General features: G+C 39.2%; 1 protein-coding gene across 2 annotated transcripts; it reads left to right on the top strand.

The window, feature by feature from the left end:
• The first annotated feature begins 3,025 nt into the window (after positions 1 to 3,025).
• Positions 3,026 to 12,898, top strand: atf5a (activating transcription factor 5a). Of its 2 annotated transcripts, none has more exons than XM_060863302.1 (4): positions 3,026 to 3,353; positions 8,787 to 9,032; positions 9,380 to 10,598; positions 10,913 to 12,898. In XM_060863302.1, exons 2-4 carry the CDS (start codon positions 8,891 to 8,893, stop codon positions 11,097 to 11,099), a joined length of 1,548 nt encoding a protein of 515 aa, XP_060719285.1. In that variant the 5' UTR covers positions 3,026 to 3,353; positions 8,787 to 8,890; the 3' UTR covers positions 11,100 to 12,898. The 2 variants fall into 2 exon arrangements, with proteins under 2 accessions (XP_060719285.1, XP_060719284.1); XM_060863301.1 differs by lacking the exon at positions 3,026 to 3,353 and adding an exon at positions 6,859 to 7,175.
• The last annotated feature ends 642 nt before the right edge of the window (positions 12,899 to 13,540 follow it).

Genomic DNA, 13,540 nt, shown 5'->3' with positions numbered 1-13,540 from the left:
TGTCTGTCTGTCTCTGTCTCTCTTTTTAAAAATCTGATCCTAGAAAAACCCAGCTCTAAATAAATGTTTTTACAGTAATTTTAATGCAGTAATTTCTTATCATCCTGTAGATTTCTCATGTTTTGAATTGATCATATTCCACACCTAACTGCTACATTACTGGCTAATGCTAACACAGTAATATTTTAATAGTGTTTTGGCTTTTATGCACTTTGACTATGACTGTTTGAGCTAAATTACAGATCATTGACGGCTGTTTGTTATGTTACAGAGAAGGGATCAACAATAAAACTACGAAAGGTGAGCAATGTGCTGTAGACTATCTCAAGGTCTCTTCGATGCCATAAAGAAAACTATTACACACAGACACACACATGCCTGCACACACATGCATGTGTTTCATGTCCATTCATGCTGTGTTTTGTCTTCCCTGAATACAAAACACGGTAAATAAACCATGTAATGCTTTCATTCAAACAAATAAAAAACCCATACATTTCTGCAATCTGTCCTTTTGTGTAACTTGGATATTTGGATAATATGTGCTTTAGTCTATCTATGATTTGTTTCTCTCCCAGAGGGATTCTGACAGGAAAAAAAGGATGATAGAGTAAATAATACACCTTATATGTGTTCATTACACCTGCAACTGTATTTCAGGTGCATAGTGTCAATCCCTTCATGTGATGTGTTTCAGATGTATAGTAGCAAATATTCTGATGTGGTTACCAAAGAACCACATTCTTCTATGTATAAGATTTATGATTACAATGGGCACCTATGTGTTTGGTAAACATTTGTGGTGAATTTAATATCCTGTCATTAATATAATGTCCTATCACGTATTATATACTTTATACTTGTGAAAATTAGCAATTTGTTTGGCCAGTCAAAACAATACTTTCATTAGATCAATTGCCAGGGAGTGTTTCTGAAAAGTGTTTTTCCTCCTTTTTTTTTTTTTTTGTATTATGAGACTTTAATTAATCATGCTGATACTTATTTTAAAGTTGATACTCTCAACATATCATCATATGTTAATTGTGAGTGAACTTTTACCATTTCCTCTATACACACTGTTTTCCATCACTGAAATACTAGTTGCCTCACACTTCTGACTTTGATCCTCTACACGGCTGAGCAACCCACAGTCCTTGGCTCCATGATAGTTTTCTCTTGTAATGCATTTCTACCTACAGTCTGCCAAATCTGTCTGATTTCAGAAAAGAAATTCATTTTCTAGCATTCTATCTTCGTCTTTGCTGATCTTTGCTGAGCTCACTGAGGCTTTATTTAATGATATCTCAAAGTTATTCTTGGCATTCCTAAATTTTGGCTGCTTCTCTGGCTGACAGATTACAATTTTAGATCTTGAGAAACTAAAAAAAGGCTGCAAAACTATAAGGCTACAATTAAGATGTATCTTGTGCATGATCTGCAACTAGAATCAGAAAATAGGCACTAGAGCAAAACAAATACTACAAAGATATTCCAAATGTTTGAATACTCCAAGGTCAACTTCATTCTTTTGCTGTCTCGGGCTTATTGGGTTAGATTTAAAGCATTGATTTGATGATTTATTTACTCCAAATACCTTGATACTTTTTGGTTTCGGTGTCCAAATATTTTTTCAGAACTTCTTGTATTGGCCATAATGCACCCAGTAAAAATGACTACAAAAAAGTTTTTTGAATTAGTCTGGATAATTATGTGACACAGGCCTACTCAGTGAGTCACATCTCAGCCACAAGGGAACACCTCAAAATCTCATGATGGAATTGACATGACAGTTGCTGAGCTGCTGAAGTTTAGCTTGACATTGGTAGCCACATGGGAGTCAGTCTGCCCAACTTTGATGTCTTCAAGTAACTGACAATCCTGTTGGTATGAAGCAAGGCTTTGTACATGTATATGCAGCCAAACACCTGGCAGACTCAAAGGTAGGCAAACACACATAAGCATAATATAAGCACAGCAGGTATTATATGTCTAAACAGCAGACAGAATGACAGCCATGCTCAACCGTATGGTTTATTACTAGCTATCGCAATAATAACTGTATACCTAAACACCATTGAATGTGTAAAAGACATAGATAATAAGCCCATTCTTGAATGTCTTCCTCTCTGCTTTGTGTATCATTATAATATGAGACTAATGAGATCATTCCCAAACAAGTTTTAATGCTTTCTCTCAGGAACAGTGTGTTAAATCAGCGAAATGTCTGCATGCAAACTAGTCCTGCCTGCTTTCCATGCAACAGACGGCCTATTAGTTAATTAGCTGTTATCATAAGCTTTAGTGTTTAAACAGACTAATTGGAGTTGTTCCTGTTTTGTTTGGACAAAACAGAGCAGATAGACGTATTGCTTTGTGTATTTTGTGGAAATTCCCCAGAAACACCAGTTGCGTAAATAAAGATGATATAAAAGCAATAGTGCAGAGATTTCTGTCAGCCTTCTCCCTGTTTGTCTTAAACACGTTGTTATGGCTAGCCATTTGATAACACATTGTCAAGTAATTTTCTCAAACTTCAAATGGTTTGATCGTATGTGCTAAGGAGTGAGAAAAGAGGGGGGAAACGCACAGGCAACAATGAATTCCGAGGCATACGGTGATGAAATCGTGATGTAACCACTACTAACATGTGCCATACATGAAGTTTGCGTGCTGCGCGCGCGCCCTCGCCCCGTACTCAACTTCCGCGTTGCGCGTCGGAGAGGCCACTTCTGATTGGCCAGAAGGAAAAAACACAAACAAACCATACATAAAGAGCTCCTATCGGGCTCTTGTCGACGTTTAAGCCTTTCATTTAGTCTATTTATCGCTCCTACAGCTATCTATACCAGAGGTCTGCTTTGGAGAAATGGAGTTGTGTTCACATTAAACGCGTTCATAAACCTAAATCTCAAAGCTCGTATGCGTAATAAGTGTAAGAGAGAGAGAGAGAGAGAGAGAGAGAGAGAGAGAGAGAGATCTAAAGGGCGCGTTTAATTCGCACTGTCTAATTAATCAGCTGTGAAGAGCAGCAGGCCTGCGGGCGCTGTACATCCGTGGATTCATGTGCAACATCAGCTATTGTTTCACGAGATTGAAAGTGAGGAAAAACCTCAATGCACAATGACTGATGCATCCACAGCATGAACTTTAGAGCCGTCAGTGACTGAGGTACCCATGTGTGCATTGCTGACTTTCTCTCACGCTTTGCGCAAACAGGGCGCCCCGGCGGACCAATTAACGCGCGGCGAGATGGGAGAGTCAGCGCTTTCCTGGGAGAAGATCCCCGCACTTCAACAACCATTATTATCTCACTCCCGACCACGTTACGACCGCACTCGCGAAGATTGCATCAGGTCTGGCTTTTCTTTTTTACATCTCCAAGGCCGGAGAAGCGAATTATGAGAGGAATTACTGTATCACACTATCTTCAGAAGCGCGCCGCTTTTGATCCTGGAGACGGCGCGATGGAAAGAGAGCAAACTCATACTGCCACCAGCAATCTGCTGAAAACAGAAGCACCGTCTCATCAAGCCTGGAAAGACTGCTGCAAATGTCAAAAATGTTAAACATGCTTTTAGAAGTCCATTATGTTATTTAGCAGGAGGGCTTTGCTTACAATCTTAGAAGAAAATGTACCAAAATGTAGGGTTCTGTTGGTGATACAAAGGTTTCTCTTCTGAACCTTGTGTTTTTGTACCTAATAATAATAGATAGTAAGTGTAACTTGAGGTACATGATTACACCTTAAGCTTCAGCTTTAACCATTTTCTATAAAGGATATTTAAAGGTACACCATATGCACCTTCCCAGCTAAAGAAATACTAAATAAAAAACCACCCAAGCAACAAAAGAAAATACACGAAAAACAAGACCCGACGACAAAAAAATACAGTCTGGTAACTTATATCGGAGGGTCCCTGTAATCCTGAGCTCGGGTTACTGTCTGTGCTGAGCTACATGTTTTCTTTGTGATTGCATGGGTTTCCTCACTGTTCTCTAGTTTTCACCTACTTCGCTATACTAAATTGTGAATGAGTGTGTGAATGTGTGTGTGGTGCCTTGCCATCTCATCTGGGGTGAGTTGTGCCCAAGATTGTTGTGCTGAACCCTAACCAAAAAAAAGTGCAAAGTGGTTGCAAGTTACAGAATGAAGTAATTTCTCAGAGTGTAGGGTGTCCAGACGGTCATTGCATTGCTGGATAGTCTTGCAGTAATGTTTTGCTGTGTGTATCCCAAAATATTCTCAAATATTGTTGAATAGGCTAGACAGGTTCCCAAGACTCATCCTGGTCTACCCCCTGTGCTGCATATTCTAGTGTTTTCCCTAACGCACCTGATTCAGCTAATCAGGGCTCAGTTTCCCCAAAGAAACACAACAACCATCATTAAATGGCCAAATGAGCATCAGTTAGAGCACTTTCTCTATCACTTAAGATGAACTTAACTTTCTGATTCTTGTGAGAACAGAGATCAGTTCAGTTTATTAACACTTCAAGACCAGAGCAGAGAAAACATTCAAAAGTTCAGGATAGGAGCGAATACTCCAATACAATGGGTCTAATTCTGTGGTTTCTCTTATTCCTGCTGTATTTCAGCATTTTACTGCTGTGCAGAATATGATTTGTATACAGTGATACACGGGGGGAAAAAAACGCATGTACACAACAGTATAGCTTACACCCCACAACACTACCAGAATCAGTCATAACTATCAGATTACTGCTTTAAAGTATGGGCAACCAAAGCATAAAATCTGCTGCTAAACCTGCAACGCATCTTGGATTTTCAAACTTTAGCTCTAACACCTGTTAAGTCTTAAGTCATCTTAAGACATTTAATCTGCAAATCGGTTTTTAGTTTGTCTGAGATTTAGCCTGATGTTGTCTTTACTACATTCAAAAGAACGAGAGAGTAAAACCGGTACTCTCACTTGTCAAAGACAGATGTCAGATATGTGATGTATATGAAACTGAAAAGTTATTATAGGCTTCCTTCTACCTGTATTGGCCAAAGGTGATGATACATTATACAGCCACAGGTTAAAATTGCAGGTTCTTTAGTATCTCTGTGCGTTTTTTCCTGCGCTAATACATCTTGTTCAACAAGTCAACTCAATGGAATTGCTATATTAGAGCAGGGGAAAGCAGTAAAAATGTGCAGGATACAGTGTACTCCAGCGCCCAGAGATTAGGCTGTGATATAAGGCTATGTGTTGTGAGCTACTGCTGTCAGTTTAAAGCATTAGCCTTGACTACTAACACAAGTTTGGTCTGATCTATCAGTCTGATTATATTATTTAGAATATAAATATGTTTGGAATCCTATTCTTTGTAAACAAAGGAAGCTTTCAGTTATCAGAGTCTACTTGTTGCAATGCAACTGTGAACGTGGGGGAAAACAAGACATTTTTTCAGGGAGTGACACTTCTCAGAGTTGAGAGGCAAAGCTGTTAGAAACACGGGCCGGGAGAGGGAGCAAATCCCATCGCAAATCCCATGGCAACAGCAACCAGAAAACAGGTCTAAAATAGGGGGCAGTGTTCGCTATTGCTATAGCAACAGGAAGACGTAGCTCCTTCAATCAGCTTTAGGATTTGCTGAGGCTGGAAAAACAAAGACTGATTCTTTGTTATTAAGCGCGATTAAAACGTTTAATAGGATACAGACTTGATTTGACCCGACGACCCCAAAGGCACAGCCTGGGGGCCATTTAGTGACATATTCTGAGGCAAAACTGACACAAACATGTAACTAGTGCAAATTATATTATACACTACTATTAGGGGGAAATTAGTCTACTGCACACAGTCTAAATCACACAATTTTTATTATTTTCTTTTTAAAAAGGCAACGTTTCTAAATCGACCCAAGAAATCGTAGTTTGTTATATTATTATCGTTTAAAGTAATACGTGCTGTTAAAATTTACACGCATGCGCAGAAGGCATCGCGTCGGAAACGCTGTCTTAACGCCGAAGTCTTAACTTTCGACATATTTCACGGGGTTATGGCATTTGATTGTCCGGTGAGATGTTGATGCGATTCCACCTGTTAGGCTAAAGTATGGGGGAAAAAACATAAAATAAAATAATTAGCTCGTTTTGGGTTGTTTCATGTGGAAATATTTTCTAAATATTAAATCCGGTTTAAGTGTGTTTATTTATTAATTTATAAATTATAAGTAGTGGTTGTTGTTTTTTTTAGCCTAAGCAAATAAAATGCACCCGGCATGAATGACCTAAAATCATGTCCTCGTTACACATGAACTAGGAGCACTAGCATATGGACATTGCTATAGGAATGAAAATAAACTGCAGGACGAATGAAATTAAAGAGAAACAATAAAATCGAGTTCTGGAAAAAAAAAAGTTGAGTCAAAGGAGTGTAAAACTTCCTCGCTGATTTACTCTCGGGATGTTTACGTGGAACATGTGCACGGAGGTAAAAACCAGTTGGATGAAACGTCCCATTCGAGCCAACCAATCAGAGAAGCGCAGAGCACGAATTTAACCAATGGGAACGCGGTTGTTTCAGCAGACCTATCCAATCTACACGCAGCTCGCAGCGCTGATGCAACTAAGCTGCAACAATAGCCTTGTATCTCCTGGGTAGCAGAAAGTGTTCTTCCTCGGCGTAGCAAATTAAATAGTCCCGTTGAATCCATACGTCGTCATTACGTCTGGTTTCTCTCTTGTTTGAAAATCCATGTTTAAGAACTATATCACAGAGTGTATATGTGTACTTAGGAATGATGCCACTTTTGAAGAGACTTCTGGTGTTTAACGTGTACAAGAGCACACATAAGATGTTTAAGTATTTGTTCACTTATAGAGAAGGTCTGAATAGTTAAGAACATTTGATGTAGGCGTTGTTTACTATGGCGGAACGTCTGCGAGGGCTGTGTGCAGTCCGGGCGGAGGGATCTTTAGGACCGGCACACGAGCGCATGACGCAGCCGGTTGCTAGGTGTGGATGACCTGATGATGATGCTTTCACTCAATTAAGCTTATTCTCAGTCATCAACTCCATCACAACAAAGCAAGAGCAGCTCCACTTCTGTTCTGGCCACTCACTCCGAAGGAGACATGGCTTTTTGATTCAGCAATCGCGTCGACTCTTCACCAAGCGCCGTGCTTTGCTGTAGCAACGCACCTCAAACTCAAAAAAACATAATGGAGTAAGTGAAACTTGCTTGTTACTTTGCGGAGTTGATTTTAGGTCTGTTTTTTTTTGCAGCTGCTGTAAAAGCACAGGGATTGCAGTAATGTGTTTACATAGAGTTGTGTCTTACTGTAGCTCCATGTTGTTATAGTGCGAGTTTCAGAGATACAATAAGGAGAAAGTTTTGGGTACTTTAGTTACTTTGTCTGTTCATTCAAACTGTTGCCAAAATAATGTCTCTCTGTCTAAAGTAACTTATAGTACAACAACAGATCATCATGTTACTTGTGACTTGTGTAAGAAATTAACTTATGCTAGTGTGTAATTATAATGACAACACTACGACGTTAGACACTGCTTAGGAACAGATAACAGGAAAATATTTTAGGGCTCTGTTTAATGAGTTGTAAAGCTTTTTTTTATCTCTTAAAACAGCGTCAGTTATTAAAAACGTGGTTATAATTAATAGCTGAAATGATGACACTGTATGTATGGAATGCTTCCTAATAATAAACTTGAGTGTTGCCACTGCATGTCATTTTTTTCTCCTTAAAAATAAGCTATTATCATGATGTACAGTCATTTTAGAGTGACTTTGTTTCACGTAGGTGTCCAGCTGTATGTGTATTAAAGTTTTCTTTTTGCTGCTTGAGGCAGACTACCTCGAAAACAAAAGAAAGAAAGAAGTTAAGAGCATGCTAGAACAACTGACACCTTGCATTACGTCATTGATTACATCCCACGTGCACGTCGTATTTCTGGTCCTAGAATTCAGTGACTTGTGCGTGCTTGGTATTCCTGAGAGATTTCCTTTTGGCTCTGGTGTCTATTCATGATCATAATGATGCTGTGATTTTACATGACTGCTCTTGTCCGGTTTACAAACAGCAAGCATGTGATTTTGGTTCCTGGATTAGAAGTGTAAACACATGCATTATGGAGAGTGCTGGAGAAGTGTTTTCATGCAGTATTAGTAGAGCATCTGATTATGTTCATTAGTTTGTTCATTAATACTAGGCTCTTGTGTCTGTGTCTGATTGTGGCTTGGTTGTGTTTCAGTAGGAACTTGTGATTAATTGGAGATTTTTGTAACTTATCTTTTAATGATGATGATAATGTCATTTAAAGTAGCTCTTTATGTATGTGTTAGAGACAGAGTGAGCAGTAGGTTTATTTGGCACAGATTGAGCATCTACTTGGTTCACTGGGATCTCAGCTGAGACTATTAAGTGGGCACAGGAGACTGAGATGGATGGAACAGGTCTAGCGGTAGCCTAAATTGGTCCCTTGACAATCACAGATGTTTCCTGAGTGATGCTGAAATGAAATGGGTCATTTACCTCATCAACGTCTAGTGTAATTGTGATGGATGTGCTTCTACAAGATGCAAAAATTTGTTTACTGGTGTCATCAAAGGCTTTTTGTATCTCGACAGCACTGTGATAGTCGGAAAAGGAAAGCCCTTTTAAATCAGTGGATTTTTCTTCATCATTTTCTCAAAGTTTATTTTACAGAAGAAATTTGATGTGATTTCATCCTAGTCGTCTAAAATTATGCGAAGTTTTTCAATAGTCCTCTCTGATCCATCTTCTCTGTTTTTTTTATTTAATTTATTTATTTTTTTTAGGTTTCATAATGCGTACCCAGCCCTGTTTTCTGTGGCTCAACTCACTAACGCCGCTATCGTGCATCACAAGCTCGGACAGTTAAATCGTAAAATCATCGGACAGAATGATGGCAATGTCAGCGCCCATATGGAAGGCTCTACTTGGATGCCCGGCAGACCCCCTCGCTCTCTCTCACCCACAGGCTAACCACAGCCAATTGGAGAGGCGCAGAGGGGAGGGGCCAGAGGAGAGCCAGCACTTAATTGGTGAGTTGCAGTGAGTACAGTTTTTTATTTTCCCAGTTTCAGGTGGGCACCGCACTGCAGCACATTTTCTCCTCCTTGAACAGTGAGTAAAACTACCAATGTGTGTCTGTTTTAAAATGTTTGTGGTGTACATGTGAACTGTTTTGAGAAAAATAATGCTATCGATTTTAATGCTTTGTATTTCTGGACTCTATTGATCATGCGGTTTCATTTTTAACAAAATCTTGAAATAAGAAACATTACACAGCGCACATGATACTGTTTTTTTCTTGTTTCTTGTAATTTAAAATTTCTTGTATATTATGCATTTAATTTACAGGTTTTGATTCTATTCACTTTCCCAATAGGTGATGGTCTCAGTGACTGGATGACGGAAGAAGTGGATTTCTCCTCGTACCTCCCAACCCCTCACTCCTCTCCCTCCCCCAATGCATCCCTTCCCCCTTCGCCCCTCCAGCATGACATCCAGGTGCCCTCTGATTTGGAGGTCATGACATCTCTACTGCAGGAAGAGCTTGCTCAGCTGGAGGATTACTTCCTGTCTGACCCGCTCCCAGAGAAAGTCTCCAAACTGGGCAAATGCGACAAGGGGCCACCACCAGTGGGCCCCCCATCATACTACCAGTTGCCCTATGCATCATATTCTGCTTCTAGCCAATCAGAATCTAGCCCCCTACTTGTTACCCTAGCAACTGGGGAACTAGACCTGCTGAGCTTTTGTGGGGGTCCCATTGGCCGATCAAAGATGCCTAGACACACCCCTTACGGTTGCAGCCGTCCAAATGCCAACGTATGCAGCCGAAAGAGAGTTTCCGATGGGGTGAAGGTGAATGAAGGCTTTGAGAATGGCATCTGGAGTTCCAAAGGAAATACCTCAGGTAACTCAGCTGTTGCGCATAATGGTAGCTACAGCTGTGTGGAGGATGAACGGGTGGTGGGCAAAGGGTACTGCTTGGGTAGTGCGGTGGAGATCCGAAGATGCGCCATTTTACCAAAAGAAGAAAAGAACTGCCGCTACTCAGATGATGCCATTGGTATAAGCAAAGTCGTAAGCAGCAGTTATGGCTTTGGGGGGTCCATTCAAGTCCCACACAAAAAAGAAGAGATGATGATGTATGGTGTCAGAGAAGTCAACATGAATGGAATGGATGGAACTGGAGAGATAGAGATGATGAGCGAAGGCAAAACATCCATTGGCGATGTGGTCAAGGCTAACATGCCCTGGAAGTCCGAATCCAACGAAGGGTGCTATATTCAAGGAAGACCCCATGATGAGGCCTACCACAACTTCCTAGGGTCCATCAACGAGCCAATAAAAGCAGAAGGTGTTGAGATGCACCGTCAACATAATGACTATCACTGCAGCTTTCTGGATGGTCAAGGCCCTGACTGCTTGAGCGGAGACAGACACGGACACGAAATAGGTGCTCATTGCCCCAGAGGTGTCTGTGCACTGAAGGAAGAGCCCTGCATTGTGAAATCAGACCTGGATGGTTCCCTAATGGAAAACAACCAAGGTGAACGTAAACAGAAGAAGAGAGATCAGAACAAGACTGCAGCTCACAGGTATAGTGTTTTCCCACCAGAAAGCAGTACCATAAATTAATAGTGCTGTATGCTAGGTTTATGAGCAGGTATATCTTGGAGGTCTTGTTTTAATAAATGGGATTTTTAAAAACAGTTTAATCCAAAAGTTAGGATAGCTGGGCATGTGGTTGTATAACAGGCATTTCATAGCTAAATTACTAAATTTCTTAAATTTAAAAAAATTAACAAATGAATCTTGATGCAAAAAAGAAAGCACTTCCCACACTCTGTCGTAGACTTCAAATAAAAAAACAGTGATAGCAATTTTTTTAGCTTTTGACTTTCTTCAACAGGTATCGGCAGAGGAAGAGAGCAGAGTTGGACTCATTGGAGGAGCAGCTTCATGGGCTGGAGGGAAGAAACCGAGAACTTCGGGACAAGGCAGAATCGGTGGAGCGAGAGATCCAGTATGTGAAAGACCTTCTGATCGAGGTGTACAAGGCCCGCAGTCAACGCCTAAAACAAGAGGCCAGCGCCTGAGCTGAACTTGGTAGCCTGACAATTGATGATTGTTCTGCAAGTAGAATTGATAGTGCTCTAAATATGGATCGGAATTTAAGTTGGAATGATTTCTGATCGAATGTCTTTTTTTCCTCTTGTTTTTGGATAGGGGCGGGAGGGTATTCTCTTGCACGTTATGTTAACCAATTATTTATTTTTCGTTACAAACTGACAAGTCCATCAACAGCTGCAGCACAAACTTCCACTTTTTTCAATTCCAACGCAAAGTCAAATAAATATGCACTGTGATTCTGTCATGGGTTAAATGACAGTTGGCTTTTGTGTGGGCCTCCTTTTTTTTTTTTTTCCAAGAATAGATAAAACGGGTCCTATTTTCATGTCCTTTTCGGAATTGATGTTAACACTGAACACACAATCAAATGAAAGCACATTATTTTTAGTTTATACAATGCTATAACTTAGTATCATGACCTGCACCAATTTTAATTTATTAAAACAGAGAATTTTAATGTTTTTTTGTTAAAATTATTTATAAACAGTTTCGAGGTTTGTAGCACTTGGCAATAGCATAATTCTTCCATCAAAACTGAATAAGCACTAATATCAGTAAGCAATGTTTTTCCAAACCAATTGACTTTCAGGGGAATTACTCTTTTGAAAATGAATATTCCCTCAGGAATAACAGCCTGAATCTTCTTTTCATTACATCCCCAATATAGGTTAGTCCTGCAGCTCAGGTATGCTATCTATGTCCAAAGTCAAGGAAGTATGTCAGTTTGTAACTTGATGCTGAAGATATGGCACTGCCTAATGTTATGTGTGTCGAGTTCATTATGTTTTAGTCTTGCATGCCTAAGATTTCATGGCTTTTTAATGCCTTTGTTCTTTCTTTTGGTTTGAACGAGATGTTAAACATTACAGCATATCTCTCTTACTAAAGACCTGTTATATATCCTCTTTGCTTAGTCATTTCATAGAACGAGTGGCATTTTTGAGTTCACAAACTACTGTTTGGCCCAATGTCTCTGCTGTAATTGCGAAAACAATCAGGGTTTGTGATTTTATAAGGCTTGTATGATCCGATTTAAAATGGTGTCCTAGTGGGTAGCACAACAAAAAATATCTTTATAGCTCAACAGCTTTTTTATATTTCCACTAGAGTGCTTGAGATGGCTTTTAAACTTTTATTTAGCTGTAGCTCAAATTTTTTGTCCTTCCTAGCAATATTTATTCAACATTTTCATGTAATCTAATATCAATTGCAACTAGAGTTGCGTACAACGAACATGAATTTAGGGGTTCTATTTTGAAATTTTGTCTATATATCAAATTTATGTATCCAGCTAAGCAATCTGGTGACATTTTTTATTTGATGTGTGCACATATGGAACAACAGGAAAAAAAATTTAGACGGTAACTAGGTCATATTTTTTAGTTTACACATTAAACGTTTAATTGAAGCTTCATGTGTACCTTAAAACCTAGCAATACCTTTCTTTATTTTCTTAAGCCTTCTGAATACGTAGCCTAGCACAGATATTGAGAGAGCTAAGCGCCTTATTTAAGAATTTAAATCTGCTTTTCTCTTGGCGGTATACAATCATGTTTGTGCGAAATGAGCAGACTGTGGTGTGTCATCTTGTGAAGCTGATAAATGTTGGAACTCATGAGCTACGTTCTTTTACACACGTTCACACCAGCTGAAAGACCAAGACCAGACATTTCAATGCTTAATATTTATTTATTTATTTTTTAGTTGATTGCTTTGTCTTTTCTTGTCATTCCTTTTATTCCAATAAAAGTGACTTGTGTAAGCAGTAATGCATCTCGAAGCTGATGAGGGGAAACTCCGGTGTTTGTTGTTGTTTTTGTTGTTGTTTTTTTTGGGGTCTAGGGGTTTTTACACACAATGCTTAAAATCTCATACTGCTGCACTAAAGAATATTAAAAAAAATAAAAAAAATGTTATATAACTTTTAAGGCTTAATAATAATAATAAGAAGAAATGTTTAAATAATTGTCAATAATCCAGTAATAAATAGTCGGACATTTTAGTCGGAAGGTTCGGCTAGCTTTAAGTAGGCTAATTCATTTTATTTTTAGACATTTTATGCAGTTCGTCTTCAAGGAAAACAACCCGAAGACGTTAAAAAAAAAGTCACCTAATACTTCTACCAAATTTCCAAGCCGAAGATGAATTAAAATTGAGCACTAAATACATTCGGTATTTTTGCGTTTAGTTTGTGAGGCAGCTTCTAATAAACCCACAGTCACATACGAACGAAAATATTTCTAATCCCTCGTCAGACTGTTAGTTTTCGGGTTTCTGATCAATCCAAATACTAATTAGGCTGTACGATATTAAGGAGAACGAGATTCTGGATGTTTATCCTAACAGATTGTGGAGTGTTTTTACTGACAGTTTGAGTTGTTATAGTGTGATTACTGCACAGTCTTCA

The sequence above is a fragment of the Tachysurus vachellii genome, chromosome 26, assembly GCF_030014155.1.
Source record: "Tachysurus vachellii isolate PV-2020 chromosome 26, HZAU_Pvac_v1, whole genome shotgun sequence".
In the NCBI taxonomy this organism is placed as follows: domain Eukaryota; kingdom Metazoa; phylum Chordata; class Actinopteri; order Siluriformes; family Bagridae; genus Tachysurus; species Tachysurus vachellii.
The sequence above is the reverse complement of the archived record's forward strand: the minus strand, read 5'-3'. Positions and strand labels throughout refer to the sequence as shown.

Bases quoted from the DNA above. Each gene is read 5' to 3' on its own strand.
- atf5a (XM_060863302.1), top strand. From the start codon at position 8,891: ATGATGGCAATGTCAGCGCCCATATGGAAGGCTCTACTTGGATGCCCG. The intron at 9,033-9,379 runs GTGAGTTGCAGT...CTTTCCCAATAG, and splicing joins GGAGAGCCAGCACTTAATTG to GTGATGGTCTCAGTGACTGG. The intron at 10,599-10,912 runs GTATAGTGTTTT...TTTCTTCAACAG, and splicing joins AACAAGACTGCAGCTCACAG to GTATCGGCAGAGGAAGAGAG.